The 13039-nt window shown below is 39.6% G+C and overlaps 1 protein-coding gene across 1 annotated transcript; it reads left to right on the top strand.

The window, feature by feature from the left end:
* Positions 1-3873: 3873 nt before the first annotated feature.
* LOC309829671 (epsilon-sarcoglycan-like) lies at positions 3874-11998 on the top strand (the record flags this gene model as incomplete). The annotated part of the gene is made up of 2 exons (XM_082665772.1): positions 3874-3903; positions 11173-11998. 2 exons carry the CDS (start codon positions 3874-3876, stop codon positions 11851-11853), a joined length of 711 nt encoding a protein of 236 aa, XP_082521898.1. The 3' UTR covers positions 11854-11998.
* Positions 11999-13039: the final 1041 nt, after the last annotated feature.

The raw sequence follows: 13039 nt of genomic DNA, 5'->3' as shown, positions 1-13039 counted from the left end.
CACAATAGTGAGAGGCCCGTGTACCGCAAAAAAAAAAAAAAAAATGAGCAGAAGACCTAAATAGACATTTCCCCAAAGACGACATACAGATGGCCGACAGGCACATGAAAAGATGCTCAACATCGCTAATTATTAGAGAAATGCAAATCAAAACTACAACGAGGCATCAGAATGTCTATCTTCAAAAAGTTTACAAATAATAAATGCTGGAGAGGGTGTGGAGAGAAGGGAACCCTCCTACACTGTTAGTGGGAATGTAAATTGGTGCAGCCACTATGGAAAACAATATGAAGTTTCCTTAAAAAACTAAAAATAGAATTACCATGTGATCCAGAAATCTCACTCCTGGGCATATATCTGGAAAAGACAAAAACTCTAATTCGAAAAGATATGCACCCCAATGTCCACAGCAGCACTATTTACAATAGCCAAGACATGGAAGCAATCGAAGTGTCCATCAACAGATAAATGGATAAAGATACGGTATGAAAGAATAAAGAATGGTATGATATGTATGTATATACATAAATATATATATATATCTGAATCACTTTGCTGTACACCTGAAACTAACACAATATTGTAAATCAACTATACTTCAATAATACATAAATAAATATATAAATAAAAACATGATCAATACAGACAGAAGTCACCAGAAGCAGAAGCTGAGAGAGAACGAGACAGAACCTGAAATTACCCCCTTGTATTCAGGGCCAAATTTCTTGAAAGGATAACTTACATTTCTTATTTATTTATTTCTCATTTACTCCTTACCAACTACAATTTGACCTTTTTCGTTACCTCTAAAGAATTCCTCTTACGCAGGTAATTGCCAAATCCAATTAATACTTTCGCATATGTCACCTTCTATATGAATCCTTTCCATTTCCCCTGCCCTCCACAGGTAGAACTGGTCTCTCTTGCATTGGTGTTTTTTGGTATACCTTACGGAAATTTTGATCAAACACCTTAAATATTTCATTGTTCATATTTGCTTATATAATACTCCTCTACCAAAATGTAAGCCACCAAACTCTGAATTTCTATCCTTAATATTTAGAATTGCTTCTATTCTTAATGTTTAGAACCTGACACAGACTATGTTCCCAATATATATTTCACAAATGAATTTAATGACTAAATGCACTCCTCTGAAGCAGAACTTATCATTTTGGACAGTTCCTTACCTTTTTAAGTTAGTTCCTCCCTCAGTTTCCATGGTCTCTTTCTCTACCTGATTTTTCCCCAGCCTCTCACAGTTTCTTGTCTATCCCTTTTTTTCTCACATTCTTTCAAGATTAGTGTTTCTAAGGTTCCCAAGGACTTTATAAAATCTCCCTGGATGATCTCATGTACTTTCATGTTTTCAATTACCACCTTCATGCTGATGCCTTCTATATGTCTTGGCTAGATCTCTCTTCAAAGTACCAGGCTTATATAGCCAGTTGCCTACTAGACATCCTCCGTCATAACTCCAAACTGCCTCAAACTCAGCCTGTCCAAAGCTGAACTGACAATCCTCCTCTATGTGACATTCCATAATCTGGTTGAGTCCTATTTTGGAATCTGTTCCTAAATGTCTCTTAATTCCATATTCTCCTCTGCATCTCTGCCCCACTCACAGAGTACCCAGTCTCTCCTTCCTCCAGGTCACTCTCCTCTCTATTTCAAGACTTAAAAGGAGAATTAGGTCAATGTTTTTAGTGCTTCAACAGTTCTCTATATACTTCAGGATAATTCTCTCTCCCTAAACATAACATGCTTATTCCTTTGTCCTCTACTTGGGAGACCCCTCCCTGTCATATCAGCCAGCCAGTCTCTTGTCCGTGTAATCATCCAAGGAACTTTAACGTGTGCCTTCTATGTGCAAAACACTGGGCTCATATATCTTTTCTTTTTTTAAAGTACAATGATTATACATTGCAGTTGTTAATAACACTTTCTTTTCTTTAATATTTATTTATTTATTTATTTGGTTGTGCCTGATCTTGGCTGTGGCATGTGAACTCTTAGTTGCGGCATGCTTGTGGGATCTAGTTCCCTGACCAGGGATTGAACCCTGGCCCCTGCATTGGGAATGTGGAGTCTTAACCACTGCACCACCAGGGAAGTCCCTGGGCTCATATATCTTCCTTCAAAAAGCTTCCCTGATCTGCCTCCCCATTTTACAAGATGGCCACTTTCACAGAATTCATCAAACTCTATTATGATTACTTATCTACACATCTCTTTTTTTCCCCTCAGCGTTAGTGAGGTATAGATGAGAAACAAAATTGTAAGGTATTTAAAGTGTACAACATGACGATTTGATATACACATACATTGTGAAAGGATTCTTCCCTGCATCAAGTTAATTAACACATCATATATTTACCTTTTTTTTTTTTTTTGGTGAGAACATTTAAGTTCTACTCTTTTACAAAATTTCAATTTGTGTCTCTTATCACCTCTTTCCTGTGGGGCCTATCATAACGCCCAACCCATACCAGGCATTTAACAAATTGCCACTAATGGAATGGACGGTTGAATCTTTCATGGGTCCTCACAAAAGACAAATGAGAATCTTCCAATCTGACCAACCCTACATGTCAGCTCATTTCCCACACTCCACCCCATGCATCTTTAGGATTCGTAGAAATTATTCAAACCTTCCCAAGCTCAACCTACACTTTGACTCCTTACATCTAACCATACAATCCACCTCCATCGATGATCTTCCCACGCTCCTTTGGACCTGCAAAGTTCCTATTCATCCTTCCAGACCCACCGTGAGTGTCACATCCTGTGACTCTGTTTTTTATTCCCTCAGGATGAGTTAGATACTCTTCTGATTATTACCATAGCAGTATACACATAGTAAAACTTACTCTTGCACATATGCTGTTGTTTAAAAATATCTTTATATCTGTTTTTTTTCACCAAAATGGGGAAAGATTGAGGATATGAAATATCTACCCATCTTGGTATTCTCAGCAATTGGCACTGTAAACTGAATGAATGGTTGACTGGCTAAACACATGTTCAAATTTGGGCTTTAGGAAGATTAAATTGGCGAAAGAGTAATTAGGAATATAATACAAAGGCAATGAATACCTGAACTAGGATGCTGCTAGTGATGATAGAAATACTAAGAATATCAAGGTGGCAATGTTGAAAGAAATTGACAACCCAGCCAAAGTTAAAAAGGAGAGAGAAAAAACAAAATTAACTCTAAGAGTTTTATTCAGTTATGCACGCCTTTGAAAATCTAAAGAAAGCTAAGGGCATCATTCCTGGAAAAGAATGCACATATGCTCATTCGCAAAAGCTTCTTTGCATAATAAATCAGGAGATTCCTTCCTTTCTTAAATATCACCACTTAAGTTCACACACCACTCCTTTAGAGTTGTAAGACTGGATGGTTTGGAGGATGGTGATAGCGTTAAGCAACCTATGAACAACTTGAAAAATAGTTGGTTTAGAGGAGTAGAGGGAAGTCGAGTTTTAAAAATACAGAACAAACACCTTATAGTGTGCGTGGTTTTGACTACTCTAAAGAGACCCTTGAGGAGCATGACGTGTAATTTCTAAGGATGCTGAAGCCTGAGGCAGTGCTCTATAACAGCAAGTGACTTAGTAGTTAGCCCGGCTGAGTGCCTAGCCAAAGAAACTCAGCTTTTAATGCACTAGCCCTAACAAAGTGAAAAAGATCAGCTTGTGGAATGGGTATGTGCAGAGGAAACTCATGACTTTAAAGGCTAAGTTTAAATTATGAACTCACACAATCATCTCCTTATGTGAGAATTAGATACATCATTGATCAAGGTTTACTGTATCGAGTTTGAAATGCTCATGAGCCACAGAAGCAGAGATGCTCATTAGATGGTTGAAATGGTTATTGAAAAAGAAACTGAAGTTAAGGTACAGACTTGAGATTCATTCCTGCTAAAGAGTGAATTTCAAATAGTATTCAAGTATAAGATTACCAAGTGTGATAGGCAGACTTCTAAGATAGTCCTATGATTCTCACTCTCTTGTATTCATATCTTTGTATAATCCTCCTTTCTTGAGTGTGGAACCGGTGACCTGTTTCTAACCAAGAGAAAATGGTAGTGGTGGTAGGATATCACTCCTGTAATTATGCTACCTTATATGGCAAAGGTGAAGGTATTTTGTGGGTGTAATTGAGGTCCCAAATCAGTTAGCGTTGAGTCAGTTAAAAGGGAGATAATCAGATGAGCCCTCTAAAAGAGGGACTGAGGCCTTCCCCACGTTCAGAGATTCTTCTGCTGGCTTGAAGGAACAAGCCACCAAGAGTTCTATCGTTGCATGGAAATGAATTCTGCCAACAACCCTGTGAGCTTGGAAGAGGACAGCATGCTTCAGATAATGTCACAGCCCTGGTCAACACCATGAGTGCAGCCTTGTGAAACGCTTTATGAGCAGAGAGCCCAGCTGAGCCATGCCCGGGCTCCTGACCCACCAAAACTCTGAGATAATAAATATATATTGTTTTAAACTGTTACCTATGTGGCAATTTGTGATGCAGCAGTAGAATACTAATACACCAATGGAAAAAGAATATGAAGAGAACCAAAGAGGGTCAAAATTTCTGACAAATATTGATATATCCATATTTGAATGACTGGGAAAAGAAATAGGGACAAAAATGGGTATTAAAAAGGGGTGGTGGTCAGACGGTGTCTTAGTTTGGGCTGCTATAACAAGAATTCTAGAGACTGGGTGGCTTAAATAACAATATTTAGTTCTCACAGTTCTGGAGGCTGGAAGTTTGAGATCAGGGTGAAAGCATGGTCAGGTTCCTGTGAGAGCTGTCTTCTTGATTTCCTCACAATGTGAAGAGAGAGCTTAGGTTTCTTTAACTCCTTATGAGGGCACCAATCCCATCATGGGAGCTCTACGCACATGACCTCATCCAAACCTATTACTTCCCAAAGGCCTACCTCCAAATACCATCACACTGGAGATTAAGGCGTCAACATATGAATTTGGGGGGGAACGCAAACACTCTGTCCAAAGCAGATGGAGACTTCCTGATAATAATATAGCAGGTGATATAAGAAGCTGTCTCTAACTCCAAATACATTGAAATTCTGAATTTTTAAAAAAATTTGTTTAAAATACATAGCCAAGCCAAAAGTAAGAAAGAACTACCCCATTTGCCAGATACGAAGAGAGGCTCAAAGTGAAAGCACTGAGTAGGAGCTAAAGCAGAATTCACAGGGGTAAAGGAAATAATTACAGACCTTTGGGACTGGAGTTTCACTACTTGTGAGAAGAAGCAGCACATAGCCTCAGACCCACGTTTGATGGAAAGCTTGAATAATTCTGTGAACCACTCAAGGTTGACCTGTTAGTGAAAATGGGTCAAGGAAAACTCCACCAAACCAACACAATAAGACAATTAAAAAAATAAGAAGTATAAGAATTAGAAGTGACAAAGGTTTCATATTTTTAGGTGATACAATCATTTATATAAAAAAAAGATAAACTATGATAACCAATAAGATTAACTATTATAACAGAGTGTTATAATAATTTATCAGAATAAGATCTGTATATAAAAATCATTAGTGCCCCCTGGTTCTAGCAATATCCAATTAGAAAACATAGTAAAAAGATTTTTTTCCAATTAAAAAACGTAATAAAAAGATTTCTTTTATAACAAAAGATAAAGTTGGAATTAGCATAATAAGTAATGCCAGACCTTTATGCAGAAAATTTTAAGTAAAAATTATTCATAAAATAACTACAGCATACATATAGTTCGAAAATTTAAAACACAAAAAGAAAGAAATATTATTTAAAAATGACCTCCCACCCTTTCTCAGCCACTTAATTCCCTTCTCCAGGGGAAATCACTCTTGGTTTCTTATGCATTCTGTCAGAGATATCCTAGGGATACACAGGCAAATATATATTTTTCTTTCTTTTTTTTTTTTTTATAAAATGACAGCATAGTGGAACATTGCTCAGTACCCCATCTTTCTTCACATATCAATATATCTTGGGGATAAATTCATATTAGTACATATGAAATTGCCTCATTCTTTTGAAGTGTAGCACTGCATTCCATTTACATAACCAGTCCCATGCTAATTAATATTGGTACAAACAATGTTATTGTGAAAAGCCCTGTACGTAAATCACTTTCCACATTTCCATATGCAAAAGTATCTCAAGTTCAAACTGCTAGAAGAGGAATTGTTAAGTCAAAGGTTTTGTGCATTTAAGATATCAATAAATAAGCCAAATAGCCAAAATACCTCCCTAGAGGTTGCACTAATTCACATTCCCACCAGCAATGTTGGTTAGTGCCTGTTTTCTCCCAATATACTCTCCATCTCAGTGTTTTTTCAAAATTTGATCTTTGCTAATATGACAGGTAAAAAATGGTCTCATGCAAGTGAAAACCACAAAGAGATACCACTTCACACACAGTGGGATGGCTATAATAAAAAGACAGATATTAAGTTTTGGTGAAGAACCTGTATACACTGCTGATGGTAGGAATTTTAAATGATGCAGCCACCTTGGAAAACAGATTGAACATTTCTCAAAAACTTAAACATAGAGTTGTTATATTAGACCAAGCAATTTCACTCTTAGGAATATACCCAAGGGAAATGAAAACATATGTCCACACATAAATTTGTACATGAAAGCTTATAACAGCATCATTCCACCAAAAGATAGAAACAACCAAAATGTCCATCAATTGATGAATGGCTAAACAAAACGAAGTATATCAACAAAATGGAATATTATTTAACCAGAAAAAGGAATAAAGTTAGTGATACATGCTACAACACAAATGAACCTTGAAACCATGCTAAGTGAAAGAGGCCAGCTGTCAAAGACCGTATATTATATCATTCCATTTATATGAAATGTCCAGAATAGGCAAATCTACAGACACAGAAAATAGATTAGTGGTTGCCTCCGGTCAGGAGGGTTAGAAGGGTCGGAGGTGATAGCTAAAGTTTACAGTGTTTCTTTGGGAGGTGATGAAAACAGTCTGAAATTGATTATAGTGATGGTTGCACAACTCTATGAATATACTAAAACCATTGACTTCTACACTGTACATGGATGAGTTATGTGGTATAATAACTATATCTCAATATATCTCAAACTGTTACCAAAAATATCTCAAATTATTACAAAAAAGTGGTTTCAGTGTAGTTTCAACTTGCGTTCCTATTATTAAGAGTGAAGTTGAGCATCTCTCCATATATTTATTAACACTTCAGGTTTTTCCTTTTGTGACTTGTCTATTTATATCCATTACTCATTTTCTATTCATTTTTTTCTTATCGATTTATAAGATTTTTTTGTACATTTTAGCTACAATGAGATGCTTTACAAATTGGCAAGAACTATAAAGTTGGTGTGGTCGGCAGAAAAATGCGCCCCCCCCAAAATGATCCTGACATTTTAATCCCCAGAACCTGTGAATATATTAGGTTACAGGGCAAAAGAGAATTAAGGTTGAAGGTAGAATTAAAGTTGTTAATCAGTGGACTTTGAAAGAGGGAGATTATCCAAGTGAGCATAATGTAATCACAGGGGTCCTTAAATGTAAAAGAGGGAGACAGGAAAGGGAGAGTTAGGGTGATGTGACATGAAAAACACTTGACTGACCATTGTTATCTTTGAAGATGAAGGGAGCCGTGAATCAAGGAATGTGAGTTGATTCTAGAAGCTGAGAAAGGCAAGAAAATGGATTCTCCCTTAGGGTCTCTAGAAAAGAGTGCAACGTTGCCAACAAACTGATTTTAGCTCAATATGACCCGCTTTGGACTTCTGACCTTAAGAATGTAAAAATCTGTGTTATTTTAAGCCACCAAGCTTGTAGTAATTTATTGCAGAAGCATTAGGAAACTAATACAATTGGATAGTACAAGTTTCTGAAAAAGATGAGGAGAAATGGATATCCTCACATGCCACTCATGTGACTGCCAAATGGTGCAGCCAATTTTAAAGAGCAATCTTGTAGTACTTAGTTCATTTGAGTGTGTGCATCACTTATGACTCAGCATTTCTATTTCTGGGTGCACACCTTAGAGAAACATCCACATACATGCACAAGAGACATACACGAAGATGTTCAAGGTATTATTTGTGGCAGCAAGGAGTTCGAAGCAACTGAGAAGCCCATCAATGTGAGAATGGATATAGACTTCCGGGAAGATGGCGGAAGAGTAAGACGCGGAGATCACGTTCCTCCCCACAGATACACCAGAAATACATCTACGCGTGGAACAACTCCTACAGAGCATCTACTGAACGCTGGCAGAAGACCTCAGACCTCCCAAAAGGCAAGAAACCCCCCACGTACCTGGGTAGGGCAAAAGAAAAAACTAAACAGAGACAAAAGGATAGGAACGGGTCCTGCACCAGCGGGAGAGAGCTGTGAAGGAGGAAAAGTGTCCACACACTAGGAAGCCCCTTCGCGGGCGGAGGCTTCGGGAGGCGGAGTGGGGGAGCTTGGGAGCCGCGGAGGAGAGCACAGCAACAGGGGTGCGGAGGGCAAAGCGGACAGATTCCAGCGCAGAGGATCGGGCCGACCGGAACTCGCCAGCCGAGGGGCTTGTCTGCTCGCCCGCCGGGGCGGGCGGGACTGGGAGCTGAGGCTCCGGCTTTTGTCGGAGCGCCGGGAGAGGACTGAGGTTGGCGGCGTGAACACAGCCTGCAGGGCGTTAGTGCACCGCGGCTGGCCGGGAGAGAGTCCGGGGAGAAGTCTGGAATTGCCGAAGAGGCAAGAGACTTTTACGTCCCTCTTTGTTTCCTGGTGCACCAGGAGAGGGGATTAAGAACGCTGCTTGAGAGAGCTCCAGGGACGGGCACGAGCCGCGGCTAAAAGTGCGGAGCCCAGAGACAGACATGAGACGCTAGGGCCGCTGCTGCCGCCACCGGGAGGCCTGTGTGCGAACACAGGTCACTAGCCACACGCCCTTCCGGGGAGCCTGTGCAGCCCGCCACTGCCAGGGTCCCGGGATCCAGGGACAACTCCCCCGGGAGAACGCACAGGCGCGCCTCAGGCTGCAATGTCTTGCCGGCCTCTGCCGCCGCAGGCCCGCCCCACACTCCGTGCCCCTCCCTACCCCCGGGCCTGAGTGAGCCAGAGCCTCCGAATCAGCGGCTCCTTTAACCCCGTCCTGTCTGAGCAAAGAACAGACGCCCTCCGGCGACCTACACGCACAGGCGGGGCTAAATCCAAAGCTGAGCCCCTGGGAGCTGTGAGAACAAAGAAGAGAAAGGGAAATCTCTCCCAGCAGCCTCAGAAGCAGCGGATTAAAGCTCCACAATCAACTTGATATACCCTGCATCTGTGGAATACCTGAATAGACAACCAATCATCCCAAATTAAGGAGCCCTGTGGATGAAAGGCTCTTGGTGCTGCAGCCAGGAGTCAGTGCTGTGCCTCTGAGGTGGGAGAGCCAACTTCAGGACACTGATCCACAAGAGACCTCCCAGCTGCACATAATATCAAACAGCAAAAATTTCCGAGAGATCTCCATCTCAACGCCAGCACTCAGCTTCACTCAACGACCAGCAAGCTACAGTGCTGGACATCCTATGCCAAACAACTAGCAAGACAGGAACACAACCCCACCCATTAGCAGAGAGGCGGCCCAAAATCATAATAAGTCTACAGACACCCCAAAACACACCACCAGACGTGGACCTGCCCACCAGAAAGACAAGATCTAGCCTCATCCACCAGAACACAGGCACTAGTACCCTCCACCAGGAAGCCTACACAACCCACTGAACCAAACTTAGCCACTGGGGACAGACACAAAAAACAACAGGAACTACGAACCTTCAGCCTGCAAAAAAGGAGACCCCAAACACAGTAAGATAAGCAAAATGAAAAGACAGAAAAACACACCGCAGATGAAGGAGCAAGATAAAAACCCATCAGACCTAACAAATGAAGAGGAAATAGGCAGTCTACCTGAAAAAGAATTCAGAATAATGATAGTAAGGTTGATCCGAAATCTTGGAGATAGAATGGACAATAGAATGGACAAAATGCAAGAATCAGTTAACAAGGACCTAGAAGAACTAAAGATGAAACAAGCAACGATGAACAACACAATAAATGAAATTAAAAGTACGCTAGATGGGATCAATAGCAGAATAACTGAGGCAGAAGAACGGATAAGTGACCTGGAAGATAAAATAGTGGAAATAACTACTGCAGAGCAGAATAAAGAAAAAAGAATGAAAAGAACTGAGGACAGTCTCAGAGACCTCTGGGACAACATTAAACGTACCAACATTCGAATTATAGGGGTTCCAGAAGAAGAAGAGAAAAAGAAAGGGACTGAGAAAATATTTGAAGAGATTATAGTTGAAAACTTCCCTAATATGGGAAAGGAAATAGTTAATCAAGTCCAGGAAGCACAGAGAGTCCCATACAGGATAAATCCAAGGAGAAATACGCCAAGACACATATTAATCAAACTGTCAAAAATTAAATACAAAGAAAACATATTAAAAGCAGCAAGGGAAAAACAACAAATAACACACAAGGGAATCCCCATAAGGTTAACAGCTGATCTTTCAGCAGAAACTCTGCAAGCCAGAAGGGAGTGGCAGGACATATTGAAAGTGTTGAAGGAGAAAAACCTGCAACCAAGATTACTCTACCCAGCAAGGATCTCATTCAGATTTGATGGAGAAATTAAAACCTTTAGAGACAAGCAAAAGCTGAGAGAGTTCAGCACCACCAAACCAGCTCTACAACAACTGCTAAAGGAACTTCTCTAGGCAAGAAACACAAAAGAAGGAAAAGACCTACAATAACAAACCCAAAACAATTAAGAAAATGGGAATGGGAACACACATATCGATAATTACCTTAAATGTAAATGGACTAAATGCTCCCACCAAAAGACACAGATTGGCTGAATGGATACAAAAACAAGACCCATATATTTGCTGTCTACAAGAGACCCACTTCAGACCTAGAGACACATACAGACTGAAAAGAATTCTGCACCTTAGAAGTCCCAGGTGCAGCAGTGGTGCCGCTACAAGCTGTGGTGACCAAAGTCCAGTAGCAGTGGCTGGTCCTTGCCAGCGTGAGGCTGTGATAAGAATTTGCTGTGGCTCTGATGTGTAGCCTCCTTGATCATGACTGTTTTCCAAACCTAGTGCTCCAGTCTTCTCAACAGTTTTGTGAGCGTTTATGTCATGGTTGGTGCCGACGTTCCATTTTCTTCTTGTTTACGGGAAGTTGAAAATCCTCAGAATCAATTGAGATGCAGTCAAGAAATGGAGCCTGTAATAACGTGTGATAAAAAATTTCGTACTCAGTTTTATATCGACTGGTGCAAAATTTCGTTGGTTGATAAAACAAAGCAAGTGTCCACCTATCACGAAGTGATTCGTGGAGAAGGGATTTTACCTGATGGTGGAGAATACAAACCCCCTTCCGATTCTTTGAAAAGCAGAGACTATTACACGGATTTCCTAATTACACTGGCTGTGCCCTCGGCAGTAGCATTGGTCCTTTTTCTAATACTTGCTTATATCATGTGCTGCCGACGGGAAGGAGTGGAAAAGAGAAACATGCAAACACCAGACATCCAACTGGTCCATCATAGTGCTATTCAGAAATCTACCAAAGAACTTCGTGACATGTCCAAGAATAGAGAGATAGCATGGCCCCTGTCAACACTTCCTGTGTTTCACCCCGTGACTGGGGAAATCGTACCTCCTCTACACGCAGACAATTATGAGAGCACTAATATTCCATTGATGCAAACACAGCAGAACTTGCCACATCAGACTCAGATTCCCCAACAGCAGACTACAGGTAAATGGTATCCCTGAAGAAAGAAAACTAACCGAAGCAATGAATTTGTAATCAGACAATATAGCACTTATATCTTATTTTTGCTCTCTTCCAATAATGCATGAGCTTTTCTGACATATGGTATGCATGTTGACAGTATCAAGTATATATCAAATAATACAAAATAACATTCATTTAAAAAAAAAATATGAGAATGAATGTGGAAATGTGGATTATGCTTTTGAAGGAATGTTATGCAACAGGCTGCAACAATGAACCAAAGCTACTTGTAACAACATGAATCGATCATAAAAACACAATGTTGAGAGGGAAACAAATGTGAAAACAGTATTAAATTTATAAAGCAATACCATTCATTTAAATTTTTTAAAACATAACAATGTTAGATATTTATCATAAATTCATAAGTATGTGAATAAACACACAGAATGCAAATTGGAAAGACACATTATATAAATGAGAGTGTCAGTGAGTTGGGAAGTAATAAGACTGGGGATAGACAATTAGAAAGAAAAAATAAAAGTAAACAAAACAAAAAGTTAAAAGGGGGTATGAACTAGACTCACCAAAAAAAAAAAAAGAGAGAGATAACTCAAATAAATAAAATCAGAAATGAAAGAGGAGACATTACAACTGATACCACAGAAATACAAAGGGTCATAAGAGACTACCATGAATAATTATATGCAAAAAATTGGACAATCTAAAAGAAATGGATAATTTCCTAGAAACATACAAAGTACCAAGACTGAATCATGAAGAAATAGAAAACCTGAACAGACTTATTACTAGTAAGGAGATTGAATCAGTAATCAAAATCTTCCCAACCAATAAAAGTCCAGGACCTGATGGCTTCACTGGTGAATTCTAACAAACACTTAAAGAAGAACTAATATCATCCCTTCTCAAAATCTTCCCAAGAAATAGAAGAGAAGGGAACCCTTCCAAACTCATTTTACAAGGTCAGCATTACCTCACTATCAAAACCAGAAAAGGCCACTACAAGAAAAGAAAATTACAGGCCGATATTCCTGATGAACATAGATGTACAAATACTCAACAAAATATTAGCAAACCAAATCCAACAATACCTTAAAAGAATTATATACCATAATCAAATGGGATTTATTCCAGGGGTGCAAAGATGGTTCAACATCCACAAATCAATCAAAGTGTTACACCATATTGACAAAAAGAAGGATA

This window comes from Grampus griseus, assembly GCF_964374135.1.
Source record: "Grampus griseus genome assembly, chromosome: 1".
Taxonomy (NCBI): domain Eukaryota; kingdom Metazoa; phylum Chordata; class Mammalia; order Artiodactyla; family Delphinidae; genus Grampus; species Grampus griseus.
The sequence above is the reverse complement of the archived record's forward strand: the minus strand, read 5'-3'. Positions and strand labels throughout refer to the sequence as shown.